Here is a 25,634-nt window from a genome sequence, read left to right as displayed (position 1 = left end):
ATAAAACCTGGCAATTGTGGACGGCGAGACCCAGCCGGCCGCCGCACAAATGTCTGCCATGGACACCCCGCTAGACCATGCCCACGACGAGGCCACGCCCCAAGTGGAATGGGCTCTCACTCCTATGGGGCTCAGGAGGCCCAGGGAGGAGTATGCTAGCGCAATAGCGTCAACTAGCCATCGAGAAATTCTCTGCTTTGTGACCGGAGAACCTTTGGTGCAGCCGCCAAACCCTTTGGACAACCTTCCTTCTGTGGACAGTGCCCATGGTTATGCCCTGCTTGAACCATTGGGGTTCCTTCCAAGGGGCCAGAGCCGCTACGCAGGCCTGGGTCACCCTGATGTGAAGGTACCCGTGACGCCACGCGCTGGGTGGCACTTGTGGTTTCAACCAGTACTGAAGAGGTCTCATGCAGCGCAGGCCCAGCCGTAGTACTGGTGATGCGGAGGCCATGAGGCCTATCATCCTTTGGAACATCTTCAGGGGGCGAAGAGCTCCAATTTTGAAGGATGCCGCGAGCTGCTGTATGACTAGCGCACCTTCTGGTGCGACTGCAGCCCTCATGTGGACTGAGTCGAAAACTGCCCCCAGGAACGAAGTTCGTTGGCTGGGGAACAGTGAGCTCTTGGCGAAATTGTTCCTGAGTCCTAGGCACTCCAAGTGGCTGAGGAGGAGGGATCTGTGAGACACTAGCTCGGCCTCTGACTGGGCTAAAATGAGCCAGTCGTCGAGGTAATTCAGAATGCGGATTCCTTTCTGTCTCAGAGGAGAAAGAGCCGCATCTATGCACTTCGTAAAAGTACGAGGAGCCAGGGACAGTCCGAAGGGCAGGACCGTGTATTGATAAGCCACTCCCTCGAAGGCAAATCTCAAGAATCGTCTGTGATGGGATGATGATTCTATGCATGGGGCAGAATTGTTGTATGTAAGTGTGTCATGTCACAGAGTATTGTTGGGGAAATTACTTCGCAATTGTTACTTGTCAAGCTACAGTACAAGTCCCATGTTTTGGTTGGCTGGTAATCTAAGGATAAAATTAGCTAGTTAAGTTGATTAATACGTACAGTGTAAGAGAAACGAATGATCTTGCAGCACATGATTGTACCATTGATAAGTCAGCGAGTTGCCAGACAAAGTTTTGCAGTGAGCAGTAGTGTTCTCGCCATGCATTGCGAGTAATTTGAATTTGGCTAGCATTTTTATTTTATGGCGATCTGTATGTAACTGCCAGGTGACTGTGCCTAGTAAGCACAAGAGTAGGCTTTGTGCTGGACTTTATTTTGCTTCTGAAAAAGATCGTCTGTCACTCATGCATTTGTGGAATCAAGCACAACAGCACCACCAAAGAATGGAAAGAAAAATATACATAATGGTATGAAGACGCGATTCTGGATTTCTTTGCTGCCCAGGTTGTAGATTCATGAAGTGTTTCAGTCACAATCAGATTATTACACAGATGCCCCATTTAAGCACACACTGACCAATCAATAGACAATTTACACAAAAGGACAGACCATAGAACCCTAAGTTTGAAAGACAAAAATTAGAAATCATGAATTTGCCTTTGTGTGTGTGTGTAATAGTTTGCTCCAAGTCATTATTATTATGCCATCGATGAGACTTCAAGATATAATTTATTGCTCAATCCTAATAATTTCACTGTCGAGCTAATGATAGATATTAGATTTTAGCCCTTCGTCTAATATCATGGCCAGTCATCACTCAGAACATTTCTTCATCTCAAAATATCTCATGACATGTGTATTTATGTGTTTTTTCCAGTTACATGGTGAATGTGGCAGTGGTATCCATCAAATCTAGCAGTAATGAATGGCAGTCAAAAGAGCATTCAAATTGTCTATTCCACTAAAACCATGTTTATTATTATAATTAATTTATGTTTTGTTCTTCACCCAACTCGCCTCATGAATGACACAGTGGTGATGTTCATGTAAAAAAAGGAGTTTCCAAACTAGTGCAGAAAGTCCCAGCCTTTGTTTCCAAATTTACATCGAAAATGTGAACATGATTTAAACATGATTACTAGAAGAATCTGTGCCAAATTTTTGCCTTTGTGGAAAAGCTAAGCATCTCAGAAATGCCAGCAGAAAATCCTATGGCTTTGCATATTCAAAATGTGAACATGATTTAAACTCGATCATTTAAACTCAATCACTTTGCTTTTAACTCTGCTACTGAAAACGGCAAGACGAGCTGACCGTATCTTTCTGATTTTTTTTCTTGTTTTGTCATAGTCAGCAAAAACACGGAACTGGCCTTTTTATTTTACAGCTTTTTTCATCACTCAAAGATAAACATCCGCATCTCAGAAATGCCAGAAGAAATGGGCTCTGCAAATGAAAAATCATCATCATCATCATCATCATCATCATCATTTTCAAACAGCACTCAGGCGATAGACAACAACTGGTGCACAGATTACCCCACTGCTATGGTAATCTCCTCAGCAATATCTGGGAGCTGTTTCCTCTTGGGATTTCCAGTCAGTCTGTGGGTCCTACACGAGCTCCTTCAGAGACAAAGACAAAGATCCACCAGTGACGTCTTCATGCTCAGCCTGGCGGTTATCGATCTGATTTTCACAGCACATATCCCATTCAGTGTATGTAATTTCGCAATATGGCAAAGTAAGGAACTACATTTTATTTTACAAATCATCTACAGCTTAAGCTTTAATGGTAGACCTCTGTTTATGGCTTGCACTTGTTTGGACTGTTATGTCGCTGTGGTTTACCCCATAGTGTACAAAACCAGTAAGAAACTCGCTGCAATTAAGAAGGCAATCGCAATAACAATCTTTTTCACTATACTAGGTTGTGGATTGATTATGCTTACTTTAAAACGGCTAATTACAGCTTCTTTTATTGCCATCTCTTTAATCATGGTACTGCCAGTTATTGCCTTTTGTGATATTTCCATACTTCGAGCCCTGACAAAACCAGATCCAACAGGAAAGAGCAAAATCCATCCACAGAAGAAACAAGCTCTTCACACCATCTCTAACAGCTTCATCATGACATTTGTTGTCTATCTGCCACCAGCGATCATTTTCTCATTTGGAAACCTGATGCCACTTAGAGATATCGAACGCTTTTGTTTTTTAACCACATATGGAATTTGTTTTTCCACAGTTGGGTGTGTCATTATGCCTGTTCTATACCTCATCAGTGTCGGTAAGCTGGACACTTTTAAGAACTGGTGGAATCGATAAAGTACATAAAGTATAATGGAGCACTTTCCACTTTTCTATTCATTTTTATTCATTTCAAATATTCCTGTAATAAGTGACGCATTGACATTACTGTAATACTATATTAGCCTAGTAATACTATAGTAATGCTATAGTGATAAAGTAAGCAAATATAGTATAATAATTATAGTTGTAGATATAATCTATCGGAAAATTATACAATCAAATAATTCAGACATGCCTTGTATACATGCATTGTGTCTAAATAATGAGTTGTGAGTAGTGTGTGTTCTAATGTACAGCTAGATTTTTTTTCTCTCCCAAAAACAATCAGGATTTACTTCGACTTCATGAGAATAAAGACAACAGGAAAATAGTACAGCTTATACATTTTCATTAAAGTTAGTGCTTTCCCACAGCACTGCTGAATTCTCAAATCTAAATGTGCAGTAGCATAGGCTGCAACTTTTATATTAATGTGCTTGTTTTAATACATTATCATTTCTATACTAACAGCTCATTCACAGATACTTGTATGTGTTCCATGTAATCTAACCCCAATAATAAAATATGGTATTATTCATATGTTGAGAAAACATATTGTTTACACAATTGTTTATGTGGTGTTTTCTGTGAGGAGATGTGCAATTAACATTTTTGGAAGGAGTCTCCACTGCCAGCATGTTTTGACAGTCAGAGGTAAAGCCATTCCTATAAGTTTTCTGCCACTAGAAAGTCATCACAACAGAAGTCATTGCAGTTTCCTGACAAGCTGATTCATGTTTTTATTTTTTTAACGACAGCAGAGAGAAAAAAGAGAGATATATTAGGCTTTTGTCTTTTGTTACTTTTAGCAACATGTGAACAAGAGAATCAGAACATAAATTATAATGAGGGAATGACTGTTTATAGCTGCAGTAAACATCCAGCAGTTTGTTTGATGTACAAAGTGTAGATAATTGTGTATGGAAAGTTGACTAGTTTTACATTAATGATTTTATGGGTTGCCTATATGATGGTTTACTATAATGCGCAATAACAGCATATCTAATATTTAATTTCAGGTGCCACAAGGTTATTAGAACAAACAGGTCTACCCTTTAAAAAGGTGAAAATCATATACATTGAAAATAAATATATATGTGTATGATATGATGCGGAATTCCTGTGCCATAACAATATTGTTAATAATTTCCGGTTATTAGAACAACACTTTCAAAGATTTGTTAGTAAATGTAACTTTAAAGTTTAGTTAGATTAGTCACATTGTTCTCTGTATGACGGACGATTGTAATATATTTGCCAGTACTTTGTCCATGTCCCTTGGCAGCTGGCAGTGGGGTTGAGGTCAGGGTTCTGTGCAGGCTGCTTGACTTCTTCCACACCAACCTTTGCAAACCATATCTTCATGGACCTTGTTTTGTGCACAGGGGCATTGTCTTGCTGGAAACCCTTAGTTTCAATGAAGGGAAAACTTAATGCTGCAGCATACAAGATGACAATTGTGTGCTGCCAACTTTGTGGCAACAGTCTGGGGAAGGCCAACATGTGGCTATGATGGTTAGGTGTCTACAAACCTTTGACCATATAGTGTAGCAGTTTTCCGCAAATGAAATTTAAGATACGGTAGTGGGAAAGAAGGAATTGCATTCAATCCCTAGCGGTAAAGCTGCTGTTCCTCCGAATTGAGAGGAGCCAGTTGCAGTGGTTTGGGCACCTTACAAGGATGTCCCAGTCATTTCTGGCTAGAGCTCTATCAGACACTTTCCACTGGATGGAGACACCAGTGCAGATGCAGGACCTGCTGGAAAGATCATATATTGGTTGTTTTGGGAATATATAGGGATCTTCAGGAGCTGGAATCTGCGGCTGAGGATAGAGAAGTTCTGTGTGATCTTCTCAGCCAGTTGCCACTGTGACCTCCAGCAGGAGAAGTGGAAGGAAAATGAATGAAAGGACAACTTACAATTTAGAGCATAGTGCTGAGCTGTCGCTGTATAAGGGCAAGTGCCCTCACGGAGCAAAAATATCACTTGGTATAAAAGCATCTGCCATATAAGTAAATATGAACTTGGGCTTTTTTTTTTTTTTTTTTGCATCCATACTTATATTATAATGAAAGACAACAAATCAGTCTTTAATTATATCCAATGGGGTGAAGTTAACTTCTTAGATGGTACATTGGTGGAACAAAGGCTAGGGACCAATTTCAATATGTATTTTTAGGCTGTGTTAAACTGACATAACAACAGTATTATATTTGCATTAGCAAAAACACTGGAATGATTTATGACTGAGCTACCCTGATTTGCTTTATAAACATGGCAATGACTCATGTTTGCTCCATATGTTATTTGAAATGTGGCTGTTTGTCTTTATATTCAACCTAACTTTGTTTTGTGGGAAAGAAGCTTGTTTTCTGCTATTTTTGCATAATGCCTACAGTCTTAATTTAACCTTTTATAACACATCTTAATTTTTTAAACTCAGCTCAAAGCCGATCAAAGTGAATATTGCTATGCCAAATATTGATAATAATACTGTATAATTCATCATCGTGTATTGGCCGAGACACCTCTTCTGCTCTTCTGTCTTCTGCTAAATGTTTTATTATGTGGCATGAGACTCCTGAAGAACCAGAGTCCTTCCAAACCCCAAAAGTACAAACAGTACTTTGTTATCCCTTTTGTATTACATTCTTGATTTTTTTTTCCTTAAACACCAAACTAGCAGTTCTGACAGAAACTTATAGAAATAACAAAAAAAAATAAAATAAAAAATCACCAACCAACAAACATCACATCACATTTTAAACAAAACACTTTCAATGTGTTTTAGAGTGAAGGTTTTCTTTCACATCATCCCACATGCAAGAATCTGTTATGCAGCCCTGTGACACAGTAAGAGCAGCAGTTTGAAAAAGATGTGGTGGGCTGGCTTCACGTGTCTTGGGAAACGCACACATTAGACATTTAAACTGGGGAGTTTTGGGGGAAAAAAGTTCTACAAATCATCCAAGGCAATCCTGGGGTATATCCCAGATGCTCAAGGAGTAAGTATGAATAAAATCTAAGTGGAAAACATAACCTCTTGGCCCCTACTAAAACAATAAAGGAATTGCAGAGTTTTTTCAAATTTCCCAATTTGTATAGGTAGTGTATTAGAGGTTATAGATCAGTTGCTTCTCCTCTCACTTCATTGCTTAAAGGATGCAATCCAGAAAGCTGGATGCTTTGCTTAACCTAGAGAGTCAATTTACCAGTGCACCCATCCTCCATCACCCTGATCTCTCAATCCCTTTCATTGTAGAGGTGGATGCATCCGAAAATGGAATTTGATTGGCATGTCAAGTCCCAGAAAATAAAACTCTGAGCCTTCTCCAGAAATCTTAACTTGGCTGAGAGAAGTAATATGAGAAATGCAAAAGACTTCATCCCTGTCTAGCTCGCTGTGCCCTCTTCTTCACTAGATTCAGATTTATACTCACCTATAGACCAGGGTCAAAGAACACCAAAGCATATGCTCTGTCTCACATATATTGTGGATATTAAAAAAAGTGATGGAAAAAAATTAAACCAAGATAAATCATGTCAGATCTTTTTCCTCCTTTAATGGGATATAGCAACCAACAAAATTCAAGGGAAAAACAAATAGAAACATTTTAGTAAAGAAAAAGAAATGACTTACAGTAACCTAGTTGCACAAATGTGCACACCCTTTTATAATGTGACTGTGCTTAGAATTAACCAATAACTGTGAAGGCCATCATCATCAAGTGGAGAAAATGGGGGATCACAGGTGTAAAGAATAAAACTTATCATGGAGGCAGGAATATCTGTACTGCTTCCTTCATGGGCCTACGATCTCTCGTATTCTTCACATGTCTGGACTATGGAGTAGGGTATTTATCGGGGATAAATTCACATATTTACAATTTTTTTTTAAATTCATTTATTTCTGTAAGGCTGCTTTGTGACCATGTTAAAATGTCCATTGTTAAAAGCGCTATACAAATAAAATTGAATTGAATTGAATAATAAAAAAACATCTAAGCCCGCTTAAATCACCTCAAACCATGTTTTCTGTTCTGACGAGACCAATGTATCACATTTTGGGCATAATTTTAAAATATATGTTTGGTTTGAACAAGACAGCTTATTACCTCAAAAAAAAAAAAAAAACAATACCCATGGTGAAACATGGTGGTGGCAGCATCATGCTATAGGGCTGCTTCTTGTCAGCTGGGACTGGGGCTCTAGTCAAGATACCTCCAAATACCAATCTATTTTGGCATAAAAACTGCAGTCCTCTGTCAGACAGCTGAAGATGAAGAAAAATATTTCTAGCAAGACGACAAGCCAAAGCACAAATCTAAGTCAACAAAGGAATGGCTTCAAACAAAGATGATAAATGTTTTGGAATGGCGCAGTCAGAGCTCAGATTTAAATCCTATCCAAAACCTGTGAAATGACTTGAAGAGGGCTATGCACAGAAGATCCTCTTACAATTTTATAGATCTGAAGCATTTTTACAAGAAAGAACAGAATACAATTGCCAAATCAAGATGTGCTAAGTGTGTAGAGTCTTACCCAAAAGTACTGAATGCTGTATTACAAACAAAAGGTGCTTTAAGGAAGTAATAATTAAGGGGTGTGCACACTTGTGCAAACAGATTATTATACATTTTTGTTTTTCCGTTTTTCCCCTAAAACATTTCTGCTTGTTTTCCACTTAAATTTTTTTGGTTGTTATATCACATTGAAATTGGAAAAAGATCTGAAATGATTCATCTTGGTTCCTTTTTTTTTTAACATACCTTTTTTTATATCCACTGTATAATATAACAAATGAGGATAATCTAGACCAAACTATTCCTGTTTCCTTTTTTTACATTCCTCTTTTATATCCACTGTATAATGGAACAAATGAGGATAATCTAGACAGAATTATCCTATTTCCATCTTGCATTGTAGCTAATAAAGTTTTTGTTCCTCAGGAAATGAATGAACAGCTTATGGGATAGGTTCATTATTCTCCCTGTTCTGGACATCCTGGAATTCAGAGACCCACAAAGATGGCCCACAAGAATTTGTGTTATCTTGTATAATCTTTGAGTCCAGTGGTTCCAATCCAGAACCACTCATCACCTGCGTGCAGGCCTGTTAGAGCTGCCTCTCATTTCAAATTGGCCCTGGTTCACATTGCAGTTGACTTAGATCTCCCAGAGTCAAATGGTTTCACCACCATCTTGGTGATCATTGTCAGATTCTCAAAAAGATGCTGTTTCTTACTGATGCCCAAGTTATTGACAGCCATGGGAACAGTTGTGGTAATATTTAACAAAGTATTTAGAATCTATGAACTACCTGAATATCCTGTATATGTAGTATCAAACAGAGGGGTTCAACATGTTTGGAATGCATTTTTCAAACATCTTAATATCACAATGAGCCAATCCTCAGGTTATCCTCTGTCAAATGGCCAGGGGGAACATGTTAACCAGGAAGATTCTCACAAAAGGAATTGCTATCTCCCATGGACTAAAGACTACACCCTTCCAGTGTGTCTTAGGTTACCAATCCCCTCAATTTCCATGGTCTGGGAACCATCCAAGGTCCCAGCAAAGGATGACTGGATACGATGGAGCAAACAAACTTAGGAGGCTGCACACATCAGGCTGCAAAGTGCTGTTTGCAGGCAGGAGGAACAGGCAGACAGATGGTAGCTTCCTCTAGCTCTGCTAAGACTGGATCAGATGGCCTGACTGGTCACCTGGGACATGCAATTAAGGTCACCATTGAAAAGCTGAGTCCCAGTTTTATAGGCCCATTCAAAATTTTTAGACAATTCTTGTTGACTCCAAGTGAGGGGGTTGTTGCATGTACTCTCTGGTGGACTCTGAGGGGTACAGTCGAAAGGAGCACTCTGCAGTCTCATCTGAGGACTTCCTTGATTACTCATTAATCACAGACTTTCATCTTGAGGCTCCAGACTGAGATGCTCACCCTGTTGTAAGGCTGGTTTGGCTTTGGGAGCCGCCCATCAAGGGGAATTCTGTCAAAACCGCCCAGCACAGTACCCCTCCCAATTAATGGCAAACGGCAAACAGCAGTGTCACCAGTGTTCTTGTTTATTAATTCCTGTTCTTGTTCTGTACTTCAAGGATGATATAAGCACACAAAAGATAGCTATGTGAAGTCTTGCCTCTTTATGTAGTGAGTTAGTTCTGATCCTCGTTACCTTGTATTGCCTTGCCTGCATTTTGCTATTCCCTGCCCCTATTACAGTTTAGGATATTCTGGTCTGGTTTTGAATATTTTGGAAGTTTACTGGTATTGACCTATTTTGACTACAAATTTGGAGATGTTGTTTAATATACCTTTTTACATAAATGATCATTCTTCTCCTGAGAAAGAAAATATTTGTGTTACCTGATACATAACGTTTGTATTTGTCATGTCAGTGCCGGTAATGGCGATGCACTTTGCCTCTCCAGCAATTCACATGCCTCCCTGATCACTCACACCTGTTTTGTATCACCCCTAATTAGTCCTCTATATATGTTCTGCATTTTTACCCATTAGTTGCTTAGCATCTGTTGTTTTTCTAGACTGTTGTTACTTTTGTCTTCATGCTGTGTTCTGGTTCTGCTTACAGTTTTCTTTTTGCTAGTTTTATGATGCCTGTCTTTACTTTGTTTTATTAGTACCCTGTTAGTACCCTACCCAAACCCTATTGGTTTTTTTTTTTTTTTTAGGATTTTTCTTCTTCTCCTTTTATTTAAGGGTCCAAGCACTGAAGGTACTGGAACTCTATTGTTTTATTTGGATTTCTCATCGAAAATGTAAGTCGTAGAGACGCGAAACTTACCTTAACCCTAACCCTAACCCTAGGTAGTACTCCCCCCCTCCACTACTCAGGCAAGCGGTGTTGCTATAGCACAAGATTTTACATTTTGTTGCATATCTCATTAACCATGAGAGCTACAAGCAAAATTCTTTTTTTGCTTAATTCCTACAAAAAGGCCTCTACAACCATTTAGCCCCACCCACTGTAATTTAAGATAATTAGCAAAAATAATTAATTAGCATAATATGCAATAATATGAAAGTTGGGGAGGTGGTCATAAGAGTGGAGCTAAGGTCAGATAATTGTTTCTGAGGAACCGTAAGTCTGAACAAGCTAAAAAAAAAAAAAAAAAAACATGGCTGCCACTGGCCAATCAGCTTTCAGTAGGAATTGAGCTATTGACACGAAACTTATGGTAAGTTCCTGTTGGGACCCACTTGAAAAGGAAGCAAACTGGCCACTGGGGGATGCTATTCATGTTTTTGGACACTAAAAGAAGCAAAATAAGGTGCACTATAAATCTTTTTAATTATCCTGATTCTGTGGTTGAAAGTACACAATTTTGCCATTTGGACCATTTAGTCCCACCCACTCTAATTTAAGATCATTTGCATAACATGCTACACCTACTTTTACTTGTCCTAGGTTTTCAGCCCAAACTGCAAAAAAAATGGTGTCAAATTATTCAGAAGAATGTCAAACTTAAAAGTTATCCAAAACATTTAGAAATTTGCAAACAATATGGCTGCCACAGGTCAATCAATATGATGAGGGGGAACCTCATTTACATAAAAAGTTGCAACTTATGAGTTGAAGTTTGGGGCTTGGCCATAAATAGGGGCAGAGCTAAGGTGAGGTGTAACTGTAAGTTGCATCGAGCTGAAATTCGGTATACTGCATCTATGTACGAATGTGTAAATGGATTTTTGATGATGACCTAATTATTTAAACAAAAATATGACTGCCATCAGCCAATCAGATTTATGTAGGCATTTGACTTTAGCTATCCTCATGAAACTTGAATGGTAGGTTCAGGTTGTGACCCACTACTATCTGAAACTATCTCACTTAAACTGGCCAATGGGGGAGCACTATTTATGCTTGTGCATACAAAACCATGCATATTTCTTGAAAAATAAAGTATACAGTGAAAAGTTTTTCTTAGATAGTTTCTTTTGGTCAAACTTTTGGCTAATCTTCACAGTCTTGATGTCAATAATTATCAAAAACATGTTGACCTTTATAAACAATATGGCTGCCATACAGCAATCAATTCTAAGGAGGTGGAGACTACTGAAAGTCTGATTGAGCTGAAATTGTAACTGAAACTGATAATCTTTAAATGGACTTTAATTTCTATTGGGTTATGTAAAAAATATGGCTGCCTTCAGCCAAATGGCTTTTAGCAACATTTCGTACAATTTCAGACATTTCATACTGTATGTTCATCTATGTTGTCTGTATTGTTCTGTGTAACTTGGCAAGAACTGGCCACCGGGAGAAAAATCTGCTGAAGGTGCTTGGAACCCAATAATCACTGCTTGCAGCTATATTTTTAAATTTTTTTTTTTTAAAGAAAGCCTGCACTTGCTTCTGCCTCATGTTATTTGACAGTGTTCAAAATAACAAATCAAATGTTTGCCTCCAAAGAAAAAGAAATTTGATTTCAAAGTGTGTTCGCATATTTTAGTGGTATGCCATGAAAAATACATCAGTGATATTAGCGAAATTCAAGATTAAAGATTTTTATTTATTAAAGATTAAAGAATATTTTATCACACAGTTATATACAGTATATGACTTGCAGTGAAATGAAAACCTGGCCTACTCCTCTTTAGACTGTGCATTTAAATACTAAATTAAAAATTAATTAAATTAAATTAAAAAATTTGAAATTTAGTTGAAATTTGAAACAATTAAAAGGAATAAACACACGAATCCTGAAGATGAAAGAATCAATAAAACACTGGTTTCCCAACTAACAGAAAGGCCTATCCTTTGTATATCAGGACCATCCTGTGGCTTTGCATATTCAAAATGTGAACATGATTTAAACAAGATCACTAAGAAAACCCTTGCTTTTTACTCTGTTACTGAACACAGCAAGAACAGCTGGTCATATCCTTCTGCTGGAACTGGCATTATTATTTTACTTTCTTTGTCACTCAAAGATAAGCATCTATATCTCAGAGATGCCAGCAAAAATGGGCACCTCATCATCATCAAACAGCACTCAGGCAAGGGACTGGAACTACTACAACTGGTGCACAGATTACCCCACTGCTATGGTAATCTCCTCAGCAATATCTGGGATCTGTTTCCTCTTGGGATTTCCAGCCAGTCTGTGGGTCCTACACGAGCTCCTCCAGAGGCAAAGACAAAGATCCACCAGTGACGTCTTCATGCTCAGTCTGGCTGTTATTGATCTGACTTTCACAGCTCATATCCCATTCTCTGTTTGTAATTTCATGATGTGGCATATTAAGGAGCTAGAAGTTCTTTTAGACTTTATCTACGGCTTAAGCATCAGTGGTAGACCTCTGTTTATGGCTTGCATTTGTTGGGACTGTTATGTCGCTGTGGTTTACCCCATAGTGTACAAAACCAGTAAGAACCTCGCTGTAATTAAGAAGGCAATCACACTAATAATGTATTTCATTATAGCAGGTTGTGGATTAGTTGAGGGCACTATAATATGGTTAACTACAACTCCTTTTGCTGCCATTCCTTTAATCATGGCACTACCAGTTATTGCTTTCTGTGATATTTCCATACTTCGAGCCTTGAGAAAACCAGATCCAACAGGAAAGAACAACATCCATCCACAGAAGAAACAAGCTCTTCACACCATCACTAACAGCTTCATCATGACATTTGTTGTCTATCTGCCACCAGCGATCATTTTCTCATTCGGAAGGCTTATGCCACTTGCAGAACCAGAACTCTTTTGTTGTTTAAACTGCTACGGATTATGTTTTGCCACTGCTGGATGTTTCATTATGCCCATTCTATATCTGAGCAGCATGGGTAAGATGGACACTTTTAAGAACTGGTGGAAGAAATGAACTAATATCTGCCTCTACAGCTCAGTGAATGTCACAGTCTTTCATGAAGTGCTTTTTCATAGCGAAATGAAATTTAAAAATTTTCATCAATGGAAAGATTGCATTACAAAAAAAAATAATCTTGTATTACTTAGGGCCATATGTGGTTCAATTGTGCTATAATGCTAAACTATGAATGGCTGTGCTCTCACTTTTTTCTCTTAGTCATATGTTGATAAATAAAAACACTAAGGGCTTGCTTTTATACGAAAATAATCAACAGCAGGGTGGAGTGATGCGGCCTGACGCAAAGTGGAGTTACTGTTAGCATCCCAAACTCAATAATTTTTTTCACATCTCTGATGTGTTTTATTCCTCATATACCACAGTGATTTATTTATTTTTTTTTTTTTTTGCTGTTGAATATAATTTGCAATTTATTAATGAATGACGTTGTACTTTTTTTCAACTTATAATTACATTTAACGGCTCGGAACATCAATGAAACAAGTTAGTTCTTGTTATCACTTAACGTTACAGCAGCTATACACAGTCGTTCCCGCACCACCCTCAGTTTTTTTTTTATCTTTCTTGAAGTTAATGAGGCAAAAAAAGGCACCTTGTCATCATGTAAAGAAACCAGTAAGTGTAAATTTACTCTGTTCTGATGATTTTCCCATAACAGAAAACTTGCTGACTATTACAAAGCTTTGACACTGGAGACTCCTTCCATAAACAGAAGAGTTCACCATATCAAAAATTATACTTTTTTTTCTCTTTTTTTTTTAAAAAATGTGGCTTTTTTGTAACCTGCATATTATTAACCTTAGATTATGTGGCAAATTCTCCATACAAGTCCCTGTGAATGAGCTCTTACTTGAGAAACGACAGTGTATTAGAATTATCACACAAACTTCAACCTGTGATTCTGCCTTGCAGGACTGCAGTGACTTTCTGAACAATCAGATTCAAGAATTCAAAAGCACTGTGGTATAAAACATTTTATAGTTAAAAAAAAAATTTTATTAACTATTTACTATTTAAGGTAAACTATTGCATGTTCCCCAGGAAGTCAGGTTTACTAGCACCTTAGTTGGAACATTTATGTTTTACTATTATATTGTGTAAGTTAAATAAGAGTAAAGTAGCTTTCACATTCTCTAATGTTTTTTTAAGCCACTCATAAAAATACTGTCGATTCATTGCAGGGATTTCAAACGAGTGCCATTTTGTTGTGATTTACCAAATCAAAAGAAAAATTACTACTTTATGATATTACTTGTGAGTTGACTCTTTAAATGACGACAACTGCTGTTAGACATTAGTTTGAATACTGGGTGTGTTTCATATAAAGGATTGTAAAAACTCTGATATTGCAGAAATGGGTATTATAATATGTTCATAAGAAAATAGAGTGATTAAAAGGACACCTGTGTTTATATATTTTAGTGGCATGTCATGAAAAACACAGCAAAATTTAGTTACAATTAAAAGCAGTCAAAAGGATTCAATATCTTCAACCATCATGCCACATAGAAAATAGAAGAGGTTAAGTAATGGCCTGAATGATTTTCATCTTTAAAATGTTTAAAAAGAATACAAACCTGACTCCTGAAAATGAATTCAACATGCAGAGAGGCCCATCATGACCATATTTTGGCTTTACATATTCAAAATTTGGTAAGCCCCGCTAGTCGTATCTTTTGGATGTTTTTAGCTAATTCCTAATTGACTGTGTGCTTAGAACTGTACTTTTAGAACAGCTTATGTCATCACTCAGAGCTAAACATCTCCATCTCGGAAATGTCAGCAGGAATGGGATATTTAATAATTTGATAATTTCACTTCAAATTCAATTTCAAACAAAAACAACAAAAGGAAAATAAATATTAGTTGGACACTCAAATAAAATGAGGATGTAAACATGATAGGAATGGTAAGGACATGGCAGAGAACAAAAAAATGTGCAATTTAAAAAATATGGAACAAAACCAATAAATGATGCATATATGATCCATTAAGTCTAAACAATGAATTGAGTTTTGATTTATTATACAGCCAATGTGATCTCACTCACAGTTGGTAGGAATTCAAACAAAAGAGTGCCATTTTGCTGGATTTGATAAAATCATCCCATCTCTCAACCAAACCTTAAGCATTTGTCAAATTTTGACATTGGCTCTTGTAAGCGGTCACAAATTTATAATACTTTGTAAATTTTTAAGCTTTTTGAATAAAATCAAGACAGTAAAATACAAACGTAGTTTTTTTTTAATAAATAAATAACTGACATAATTGTTTCCTGGTACATTCATTTGAATGTTGTTTTTCTTGTTATTGTTGTTTTTTTTTTTCCATATAAAGTTTCCTGGTATTGCAGTCTGTTAAGATAATAAATTGATAGGTATGCTATTAACTATAATATGTTCACAACAGAAATGGTTATTGAAACAAGGTAGGCAACCTTTTAGAGAAGTAAAGGGGGGGGGATACTTATCTGTTCAGATATTTTTATTTATTTATTTTTATTTTATATTAGTGAAATTTTGTTCCAATTAATAGCAGTCAGATGATTTGATATTTTCAACCACAATGCCACATAGACAATACAGAGTTCAATACAACGAGCTGTCCTGAATGATTTTCATGTTTAAAACAATTAAAAGAAAGAAAAAAAACAGTTAGTGAAACTGAATGAATAAATGAATGAATGAATGAATGAAACACCAGTTTGAAACTCCTGCAGAAAGGCCCATCCTGTGTGCATCCTATGGCTTTGCATATTGAAAATGTGAACATGATTTAAACGAAGTCACTTCAAAAAACCCTTGATTTTTACTTTGCACCTGATCATAGCAGACTGTGTCTTTTGGATTTTTGTAGCAAGAGCTAAACTTGTGATCAACTGCATACTTAGACCTGCCCTTTAATATTTTACAGCTTTCTTCATCACTCAGAGATAAACATCCACATCTCAGAAATGCCAGCAGTACTGAGATCTTCAAATGAAAATTCGTTATCATCTTCAAACAGCACTCAGGCAGGGGACTGGAACTACTACAACTGGTGCACAGATTATCCCACTGCCCCTGTTATCTGGTCAGTAATATCTGGAATCTGTTTCCTCTTGGGATTTCCAGCCAGTCTGTGGGTCCTACACGAGCTCCTCCAGAGGCAAAGACAAAGATCCACCAGTGACGTCTTCATGCTCAGCCTGGCTGTTATTGATCTGACTTTCACAGCTCATATCCCATTCTCTGTTTGTAATTTCATGATATGGCATATTAAAGAGCTAGAAGTTCTTTTAGACTTTATCTACGGCTTAAGCATCAGTGGTAGACCTCTGTTTATGGCTTGCATTTGTTGGGACTGTTATGTCGCTGTGGTTTACCCCATAGTGTACAAAACCAGTAAGAACCTCGCTGTAATTAAGAAGGCAATCACAATAACAATCTGTTTCACTACAGTGTTTCATGGATTGGTTGCATGCACTATAACATGGTTAACTACAACTCCTTTCATAGCCAGTCCTTTAATAGTGGCACTGCCAGTTATCTCCTTCTGTGATATTTCCATACTTCAAGCTCTGAAAAAAACGGATCCAACAGGAAAGAACAACATCCATCCACAGAAGAAACAAGCTCTTCACACCATCACTAACAGTTTCATCATGACTTTCATTGTCTACCTACCACCAGCGATCATTTTCTCATTCGGAAAGCTGATTCCGCTTAGAGAAATAGAGCGCTATTGTTGTTTAAATTTCTACGGATTTAGTTTTAATATGGCTGGATGTGTCATTATGCCTGTTCTGTATCTGGTCACTGTGGGTAAGCTGGATACTTTTAAGAACTGGTGGAAGAAATAAAGTACACAGTGCATACTGGAGCTATTTTCTATATGGGTTGAACTTTGAACTCCATCTGCAATCTAAAACACTGAGCTTTGCTGTGACAGTTTCCCTATCATCAACATTGTAAAAAATACCTGCTAGTTCTACGCACTATTGCTGATAGTTTCAGTTTAACTTTTTTCTACTTTTTTTTTTTCTTTTCATAAATTGCAACTATAAATAAGTGCTAAATTGATGGATTGAGTGCATCTATGCATGACTGTAGAAATTTTAATTTTGTGTAATATAGAATTTATACTATAATATAAAACTAATATACTATATTAGACTAGAAAAACTTTATTATTACTACAGTAATACAGTATATTAACAAAAAAAAAACACTGCCACCGGATGTTTTTATTTGTTTTTCCTCCCATCATATGTAAAATACATAGAATGTTGGGTTTTTTGTTGCTTGTTTGTTTTTTTTTTCATATAAACCTTCCTGTTATTGCAGTCTATTATGACAATGAATTCAGAAATAGGTATACTATTAACTACCGTATAATATGTTCACAACAGAAATGGTATTTAAAACAAGGTCGCCAACTTTGTAGAGAAGTGAACATAAGGAGGGGAGGGGAGGAATACATATGCGTTTAGACATTTTATTTATTTATTTTTATTTTATATTAGTGAAATTTTGTTCCAATTAATAGCAGTCAAATGATTCTGTATTGTCAACCGCAATGCCGCATAGAAAATACAGAGGTCAAGTCCTGTCCCAAATGATTTTCACCTTTAAAACAATAAAAAAATAAAGAAATATAACAGCTAGTGAAAATGAACAAATGAATGAATGAATGAATGAAGCAATGAATGAATGAAATACTTGTTTCCCAACTCCTGCAGAAGGGCCCATCCTTTGTATATTATGATCATGCTATAACTTTGCATATTCAAAATGAGAACATGATTTAAACAAAGTCACAAAAAAAACCTTGATTTTTATTTTGCGCCTGATCATAGCAAGACCTGCAGGTCATGTCTTTTGGACTTTGGTAGCAAGACCTAAATTTGTGATCAACTGTGTGCTTAGAACTGCTCTTTAATATTTTACAGCTTTCTTCATTACTCAGAGATAAACATCTACATCTCAGAAATGGCAGAAAATGAAAATTCGTTATCATCTTCAAACAGCACTCAGGCAGGGGACTGGAACTACTACAACTGGTGCACAGATTATCCCACTGCCCCTGTTATCTGGTCAGTAATATCTGGGATCTGTTTCCTCTTGGGATTTCCAGCCAGTCTGTGGGTCCTACACGAGCTCCTCCAGAGGCAAAGACAAAGATCCACCAGTGACGTCTTCATGCTCAGTCTGGCTGTTATTGATCTGACTTTCACAGCTCATATCCCATTTGGTGTATGTAATTTCATGATATGGCAAATTAAGGAGTTAGAAGTTCTTTTAACCTTTATCTACAGCTTAAGCATCAGTGGTAGACCTCTGTTTATGGCTTGCATTTGTTGGGACTGTTATGTCGCTGTGGTTTACCCCATAGTGTACAAAACCAGTAAGAACCTCATTGGAGTTAAGAAGGCAATCACAATAACAATCTGTTTCACTACAGTGGTTGCTGGATTGGTTGCATGCACTATAACATGGTTAATTACAACTCCTTTCATAGCCAGTCCTTTAATAGTGGCACTGCCAGTTATCTCCTTCTGTGATATTTCCATACTTCAAGCTCTGAAAAAAACGGACCCAACAGGAAAGAACAACATCCATCCACAGAAGAAACAAGCTCTTCACACCATCACTAACAGCTTCATCATGACTTTCATTGTCTACCTACCACCAGCGATCATTTTCTCATTCGGAAAGCTGATTCCGCTTACAGAAATAGAGCGCTATTGTTGTTTAGATTTCTACGGATTTTGTTTTAATATGGCTGGATGTGTCATTATGCCTGTTCTGTATCTGGTCACTGTAGGTAAGCTGGATACTTTTAAGAACTGGTGGAAGAAATAAACTACATAGTGCATACTGGAGCTATTTTCTATATGGGTTGAACTTTGAACTCCATCTGCAATCTAAAACACTGAGCTTTGCTGTTACAGTTTCCCTCTCATCAACATTTTAAGAAATACCTGCTAGTTCTAAGTACTATTGCTGATAGTTTCAGTTTAATATACTATAGATAAATATAATAGAATAGAATAGAATAGAACAATAGAATTTATACTATAATACAGAACCATAATGCTATAGTAGACTAGAAAAACTATAGTAATACAGTATATTAGGTAAATATAGTAGAATATATATATAGTAATAGATAATATGTTAGAAAAATTCATTAAAATAATCCAGGCATGCTTTAAATACATGCGTTGTGCCTAAGTAAATAATGAAATGTCAATTGTGTGTTCTACTATGTAGCCAGAATCTCGCAAAAACAACCAAGATTTACTTCGATTTTGAAAGAAAAGGTCAGCAAGGAAATTATAGCCACCAACATTGCCCTTCATTCTAAATAAAACTACTTATAAATTTTCACAAATGTCGGCTAGAGTCGGCTGCAAGGTTTATATTAATGTGCTTGTTCTAATGCATTATCATTTCTGTAGTAACCGGTATTTCACAGGGATTCATAAGTTGGATGCACCACATAATCTAACCCTAATAACAAAACATGGTGTAATTTAGCAAAGAAAATATGTAACTGTAGATGTGACGTTTTCTGTGAGGAGATTTATTTAGCATCATTGGCAAATTGCTATAAGAGGAATAAATACTTTTAGAAATAATATTTCCCTTTGTGAAACTCTTGTGAAGAAAAAAAAAATTAAACCACAATTACTTGGTGGCATAATAATCATCCAGTATTTTGTTAGCAGATAATAAAAATATTAAATATTAATGTTACATATATAATTTTAGGTGCTACAAGGTTATTATTAGAAACAGACCAATGCCTTATGTGCTATAACAATATAGAAAATAATTTTGGGTTAATAGGACAACGAAAGCTTCAAAGATTTGTTAGTATATCATGTTAGTACATTAGTTTATTCATATTATTCACATGGTTTTCTGTCTGTTGGATGAGTACCTTGTTAATGTCCACTGACTAAAAAAAAAAAAAGTTACTAGCAATAATAAAGTAATAATAAAGTACATAAAATAATCATTATCCGTTTATTTTCATATATTACAAATTCACAGTTCTGTGATAATGAATTAATTAGTAGTAACATGACTGACACTTGCATTATTCAAATGCCGTTCAAATTTGCATTCCAATTTTTTTATTGTCATTTAAGTAATGTCTTTATGTCTTCTCTACACAAAAATTGCCTCTGCTAATATTCTGTCAAAATATATTAATCATATTAGTAAATTACAGATTCAGCCACCTGTGCACTTATTTCACCTTCTTAATACCTTGTCACGTTCTTAGATATTTAATATCTTAGCTTTTGTGTGATTTATCAATAATGATTTTTCTCCATCTTAAAGACACAAACACAGACTACACTAGCACTCATTATGTATCAACAAGTAAAATTTTCATTGCTGTATCTGGAAAATTTCTAAGAAGAAGTGAAACTTGTCTTAGCTGTATTAGTCCACATGAACATTATACTCATCACAACCTTCTAGCTGACTCCACTCTGTCATTGTGTCACTGATTTTTCATTTTTGTGACTAGTGTCTAAAAGCTTGGTACATGACTCTGAGGCTACAGAGGGCATAAACTATTAAAAATGAGGAAAAGGTCACATGGTCTTTTTCCAATTTTCAACTCCAAACATGAAAATCCCAGGAAATCAGCCTTTTCCTACATACTCCACCAACAAAACACTGGGTGCATGGCAGAAATACACACATCATAAGATGCCAGTCCATCAAAGCGCACCATATACACACATTCACACCTAGGGGAAATTTAGCTTAGCCAGTCCACCTACAGGCATGTTTTGGGATGTGGACGGAACCCGAAGAAACCCACTCAGATATGGGGTTAACATACAAAACTCCATACAGACAGTAAATCAGGATTCCAGAATCAAGAATCACTTTGTTATCCAAGGAGGTTTTCGGGGTTTCTCAAATGCAAATAAATAACTGTATTGGATAAGAAGGGTCTTGGGTTCAATCTCCATTAAACCTCTGTTGTAGCTTATGGGGCCAATGGAAGGTTGTGAGTTCAAGATACCTTTAAGGTGTGTATGTAAATCAATGTATTACATTTATTCACTTGCAAAACATGTATCCAAAGCAAAAATCTGGGGAGCCATTGAGTAGAGCTGCTGTTCCTCTGAATTCCTCCAAGAGGAGCCACTTTTGGTGGTTTGGGCACCTTAGAAGGATGTCTCACTGGTCATCTCCTGCTAGAACTGTATCAGGGATATTCCACTGGATGGAGATGCTGGTGCAGACATAGACACCTGAGCATCACACTCATATGTGCTTTTTGAACATCTCATTCCAGATTTAGTCCCCCTCTGCTGTTATAATAACCTCCATGCTTCTATGAAGCCTTTCTACTAGATTGTGGAACTTAGCTTGCCCATTCAGACACAAGAGCATTATTGAGATCAGGCATTGGAGTTGGGTGAGGGGGTCTGGGATTCATTTGGCATTTCAGTTCATCCCAAAGGTGTTCAGTGGGGTTGAGGTCTTGGCTCTGTACAGACCACTTCAGTTCTTCCACTCCAACCTTGGCTAACAATGTCTTCGTGGACCTTGCTTCATGCACAGGGGCATTGTCATGCTGGAACATGTTTGAGATCCTTACTTCCATTGAATGGATATTGTAATGTTACAGTATACAGAGAAATCCTATACAATTGTGTGCTTCCGTGGCAACACTATGGCAACATTTTGGGGCAGACCCACATATGGGTATGGTAGTCAGGTGTCCACGAACTTTTAGCCATATAGTGTAGGACCCACTGGTCCTCTCTCAATTGGTTTGGGCCCATATGGGTATTTCCAGGCGCTCAGTGGTTAAGGCATTGGGCTACTGATCGAAAGGTCATGAGCTCAAATCCTAGCACAAGGCCCTTAACTGTCATCTGTTCAGTTGTATCCAGCCTTACTTGTAAGTCACTCTGTATAAAAGCATCAGCCAAATGAGATCAATGTAAATTGTATTCTGAATCATCCAATGTGAATATCCAGTGTGTTGAAGTGCACTTCATAGATGGTAAACATTGGAGCAACAAAGGCTTGGGACCAATTTCAATATGTGTTTTTAGGCTGTTTTCCACTGACATAACAACAATGTTAATATTTGCATTATCAAAACACTGGAATGATCTATGACTGTGCTAAACTGATTTGCTTTACCTACAGGTCAACGACTCATGTTTATCCCATATTTTACATTTACTCTGAATGTGGTGTTTGTCTTAATATTCAACCAAATTTTGTACTAAGTAAAAGTAATCCATTTTCTGTTTTTTTTTTTCCATAATGCCTTATCAAAGATGTGGTTGTCCATGAATTTGTCATCATCCACTAATGGTGGTGGTACCTTGGAAGCCTCCCAGAGGTACTCTGGACAGTCTGCGTGTCTTCTGCTGAACATTGTATTGTGTGCCATGAGCCTCCTGGATAATCACAGTGCCTCTAGAAAATATTTTCTGAAAGGCTTTTGATTATACAAGGCATTGAAAAAAAAACATCCACAATGACTCCTCTTACTTAATGAATGCCAGGACCCAAGGTTTCCCAGCAGAACATTGCCCAGAGCATCACACTGCCTCTGCTGGCTTGCCTTCTTCCCATAGTGCATCCTGGTGCCATCTCTTCCCCAGGTAAGTGATGCATATGCACCCGGCCATCCACATGATGTAAAAGAAAATGACATTTATCAGTCCAGTCCACCTTCTTCCATTGCTCCACGGTCCAGTGCTGATGCTCACATGCCCACTGTAGGTGCTTTCGGTGGTGGACAGGGGTCAGCATGGGCACTCTGATCAGTCTGCAGCTACACAGCCCCATACACAGCAAGCTGCAATGCATTGTGTGTTCTGACACCTTTCTATCATAGCCAGCATTAACTTTTTCAGCAGTTTGTGCAACAGTAGCTCTTCTGTGGGATGGGACCAGACAGGCTAGCCTTCACTCCCCATGCACATCAGTGAGCCTTGGGTGCCCATGACCCTGTTGCCGGTTCACTGGTTGTCCTTCCTTGGACCACTTTTGGTAGGTACTAACCATTGCAGTCCGTGTCGAGACCTGCTGTTTTGGAGATGCTCTGACCCAGATGCTCTTTGGCCCGTGTCAAAGTCGCTTAGATCCTTACACTTGCCCACTTTTCCTGCTTCCGACACATTGAACTCGCTGTTCACTTGCAGCCTAATAAAACCCATCCCTTTGAGTAGTGAATTTGTAATGAGATAATCAATGTTATTGTATAGGTAGACAAATATCTATGTCATGTCTCTCTCTCTCTCTCTCTCTCTCTCTCTCTCTCTATATATATATATATATATATATATATATATATATATATATATATATATATATATATATATATATATATATATATATATATATGTATATATGTATACTGCAAGATTCTCAGTAAAACTTATAGCTAATTTCCTTATAAAACTGCAAAAAAAGTGAAGATTCGTCACACCGAATACTGAGTTTTTCATTTATTACTGTTTACTGCTCTTTATAGTATTTTTTTTAATTTAGAAACATTTAATTTCATTATTTTTTGAAGGCATCTTTGCTCTACAGCATTTCTTTGCATGTGCCTAAGACTTTTGCAGAGTACTGTATGTATATAAATAAATAATATATATATGTGTGGAGTTTCTGTGAATGTTCTTCATGAGTCCATGTAGCTTTTCTCTGGGTTCTTTAGTTTTCTCCTATCTCCTGAGAACATGACAATAGGTGAATTAGCTAAGATAAATTGCCCTTCGGTTTGATTGGTGCCATATATGGACTGGTGTCCTATCCAGGGTGTTTTCCTGCCTCACTTATGAAGGAATGCAGTTGTTTCTCAGATTTGCCAATTTATTAGAGGTTATAGTTTCTTCTCTCACTATAATGCTTCAACTTTGTAGAGGTGGATGCATCTAAAAATGAATTTGATCCCTTCTCTCTCAATTACGATGCGGGAAATTCTGAATTAATGTCAATAAAAAAAATCTCTAGAGGAATAAAGACATTGGTTGGAAGGGCAAAACACCCTTCCCTAATGCTCATGGATCAGAAAAAAACCCGGTGCTCCAAAAGGACTAAATCCCCGTTAAGTGCACTGAACCCTTTTCTTTACTAGATTAGGATTCATCTTAACCTTTAGACCAAGGTCAAAGAACACAAAAGTAGATGTCCTACTGGAAATAACTTTGTTTGATCTTGTAGAATCTGTGCTTAATCCAGAACCACACATCATCTGCTTACAGTCTGTAAGAGCCACTCATTCACAGTGATTCCACATTGTTGACTTCATCAAAGGGTCAAATGGTTACACCACTATTCTGGTGATCGTCAACAGATTCTCAAAAGAATGCTGTCACATCCTTTTCACCCTCCTTTATTTCCTTACAGATTAGTACAGCCACCTTTTATGTCTCTCAGCTTAAACAGGTCTGTTTACTCAGAAAATGGTGCCAGGAACAAAGTCACCCTCTCTTTTGGAGCTCAAAAGAGGACCAGGCTGTGGAATATGGAGTCTTGTTGAGGAGGTCATTGCAGGTATTGTCATTTGGACTGGATGGGACATGGTCCAGAGGAGCATTCCTGAGTCTCATCTCATCATCAAAGAAGCTTCTGTCAAAACTGCCCAGAACAATACCCCTCCCTATTGGCAAAGGGAAATGTCAGCTGGGTTCTTCTGTTTCTTACGTTTCTGTTCTGACTTCTGGGTCTAGAAATATACTGTATAAGCACACAAAATACAGACGGCTATATGAAGTCTTGCCTCTGTATATAGTATAGTAAGTTCTAAGCCTTCTTATCTTGATTAGCCTTGTCTGTGCTTTGATCTCGCTATTCCTTCTCCCCATTATAGTTTTGGATTATCCCTATCTGGAATAAAATATCTTCACATACAGTAGATCCTAATGCAGCTCCTGACCCTGACCTGTTACAGAATCATTGTGGACAAAATAATGCAGGTCAGTCCATAACTATCATTGGGCTATCATGAAGCCCCAGCAAGAATCATAGTTAAATCACCTTTAAATCAATTAAAAGAAATAAAATACAGTTAGTGAGGAAAGGCCCATCCTTTGTATATCATGACCATCCTACGGCTTTGCATATTCAAACTATAAACACGATTTAAACATGATCACAAAACAAAACATTTCACTTTTTTTTCCTCTGCATTTTCTCTTTGGATTTTTTCCCTAGTGACTGTGACTGTGTTTGGAACTTGAAGCAAAGTGATTGACTGTGATTGTGCTTGGAGCTTAATCAGAGATTCACTCAGAGATAAACATTCACGTCTCACAAATGCATCTTAGCAGGAATGGGATATTTAATAATTTGATCATTTCATTTCAAAATCAATTTCAAACAAAAAACAACAAAAGGAAAATAAATATTAGTTGGACACCCACGAATAAAATGAGGATGTAAACATGATAGGAATGATATAGACATGGAAAAAGCAACGGCAGAGTTAAAAAAAAGTGTAATTTAAAAATATG

At 37.2% G+C, this 25,634-nt stretch overlaps 5 protein-coding genes across 5 annotated transcripts in view; 4 read left to right on the top strand and 1 right to left on the bottom strand.

Annotated features, from left to right (window-relative positions):
- Window positions 1-25,634, bottom strand: part of adcy2a (adenylate cyclase 2a) — a 182,313-nt gene that overhangs the window by 82,099 nt on the left and 74,580 nt on the right. The gene's annotated exons all lie outside the window — the stretch shown is intronic.
- Window positions 558-6,024, top strand: LOC128321212 (lysophosphatidic acid receptor 6-like). The gene has a single exon (XM_053241869.1). It carries the CDS (start codon window positions 2,334-2,336, stop codon window positions 3,231-3,233), a length of 900 nt encoding a protein of 299 aa, XP_053097844.1. The 5' UTR covers window positions 558-2,333; the 3' UTR covers window positions 3,234-6,024.
- On the top strand, window positions 10,316-13,140 carry LOC128321486 (lysophosphatidic acid receptor 4-like). The gene has a single exon (XM_053241930.1). It carries the CDS (start codon window positions 12,254-12,256, stop codon window positions 13,124-13,126), a length of 873 nt encoding a protein of 290 aa, XP_053097905.1. The 5' UTR covers window positions 10,316-12,253; the 3' UTR covers window positions 13,127-13,140.
- On the top strand, window positions 16,064-16,978 carry LOC128321233 (lysophosphatidic acid receptor 4-like). The gene has a single exon (XM_053241901.1). The coding sequence runs from the start codon at window positions 16,086-16,088 to the stop codon at window positions 16,971-16,973; it is 888 nt and encodes a 295-aa protein (XP_053097876.1). The 5' UTR covers window positions 16,064-16,085; the 3' UTR covers window positions 16,974-16,978.
- LOC128321623 (lysophosphatidic acid receptor 4-like) lies at window positions 18,081-19,152 on the top strand. The gene has a single exon (XM_053241946.1). It carries the CDS (start codon window positions 18,103-18,105, stop codon window positions 18,973-18,975), a length of 873 nt encoding a protein of 290 aa, XP_053097921.1. The 5' UTR covers window positions 18,081-18,102; the 3' UTR covers window positions 18,976-19,152.

The sequence above is a fragment of the Pangasianodon hypophthalmus genome, chromosome 1, assembly GCF_027358585.1.
Source record: "Pangasianodon hypophthalmus isolate fPanHyp1 chromosome 1, fPanHyp1.pri, whole genome shotgun sequence".
NCBI lineage: Eukaryota > Metazoa > Chordata > Actinopteri > Siluriformes > Pangasiidae > Pangasianodon > Pangasianodon hypophthalmus.
The sequence above is the reverse complement of the archived record's forward strand: the minus strand, read 5'-3'. Positions and strand labels throughout refer to the sequence as shown.

Bases quoted from the DNA above. Each gene is read 5' to 3' on its own strand.
- LOC128321623 (XM_053241946.1), top strand. From the start codon at position 18,103: ATGGCAGAAAATGAAAATTCGTTATCATCTTCAAACAGCACTCAGGCA.
- LOC128321212 (XM_053241869.1), top strand. From the start codon at position 2,334: ATGCCAGAAGAAATGGGCTCTGCAAATGAAAAATCATCATCATCATCA.
- LOC128321486 (XM_053241930.1), top strand. From the start codon at position 12,254: ATGCCAGCAAAAATGGGCACCTCATCATCATCAAACAGCACTCAGGCA.
- LOC128321233 (XM_053241901.1), top strand. From the start codon at position 16,086: ATGCCAGCAGTACTGAGATCTTCAAATGAAAATTCGTTATCATCTTCA.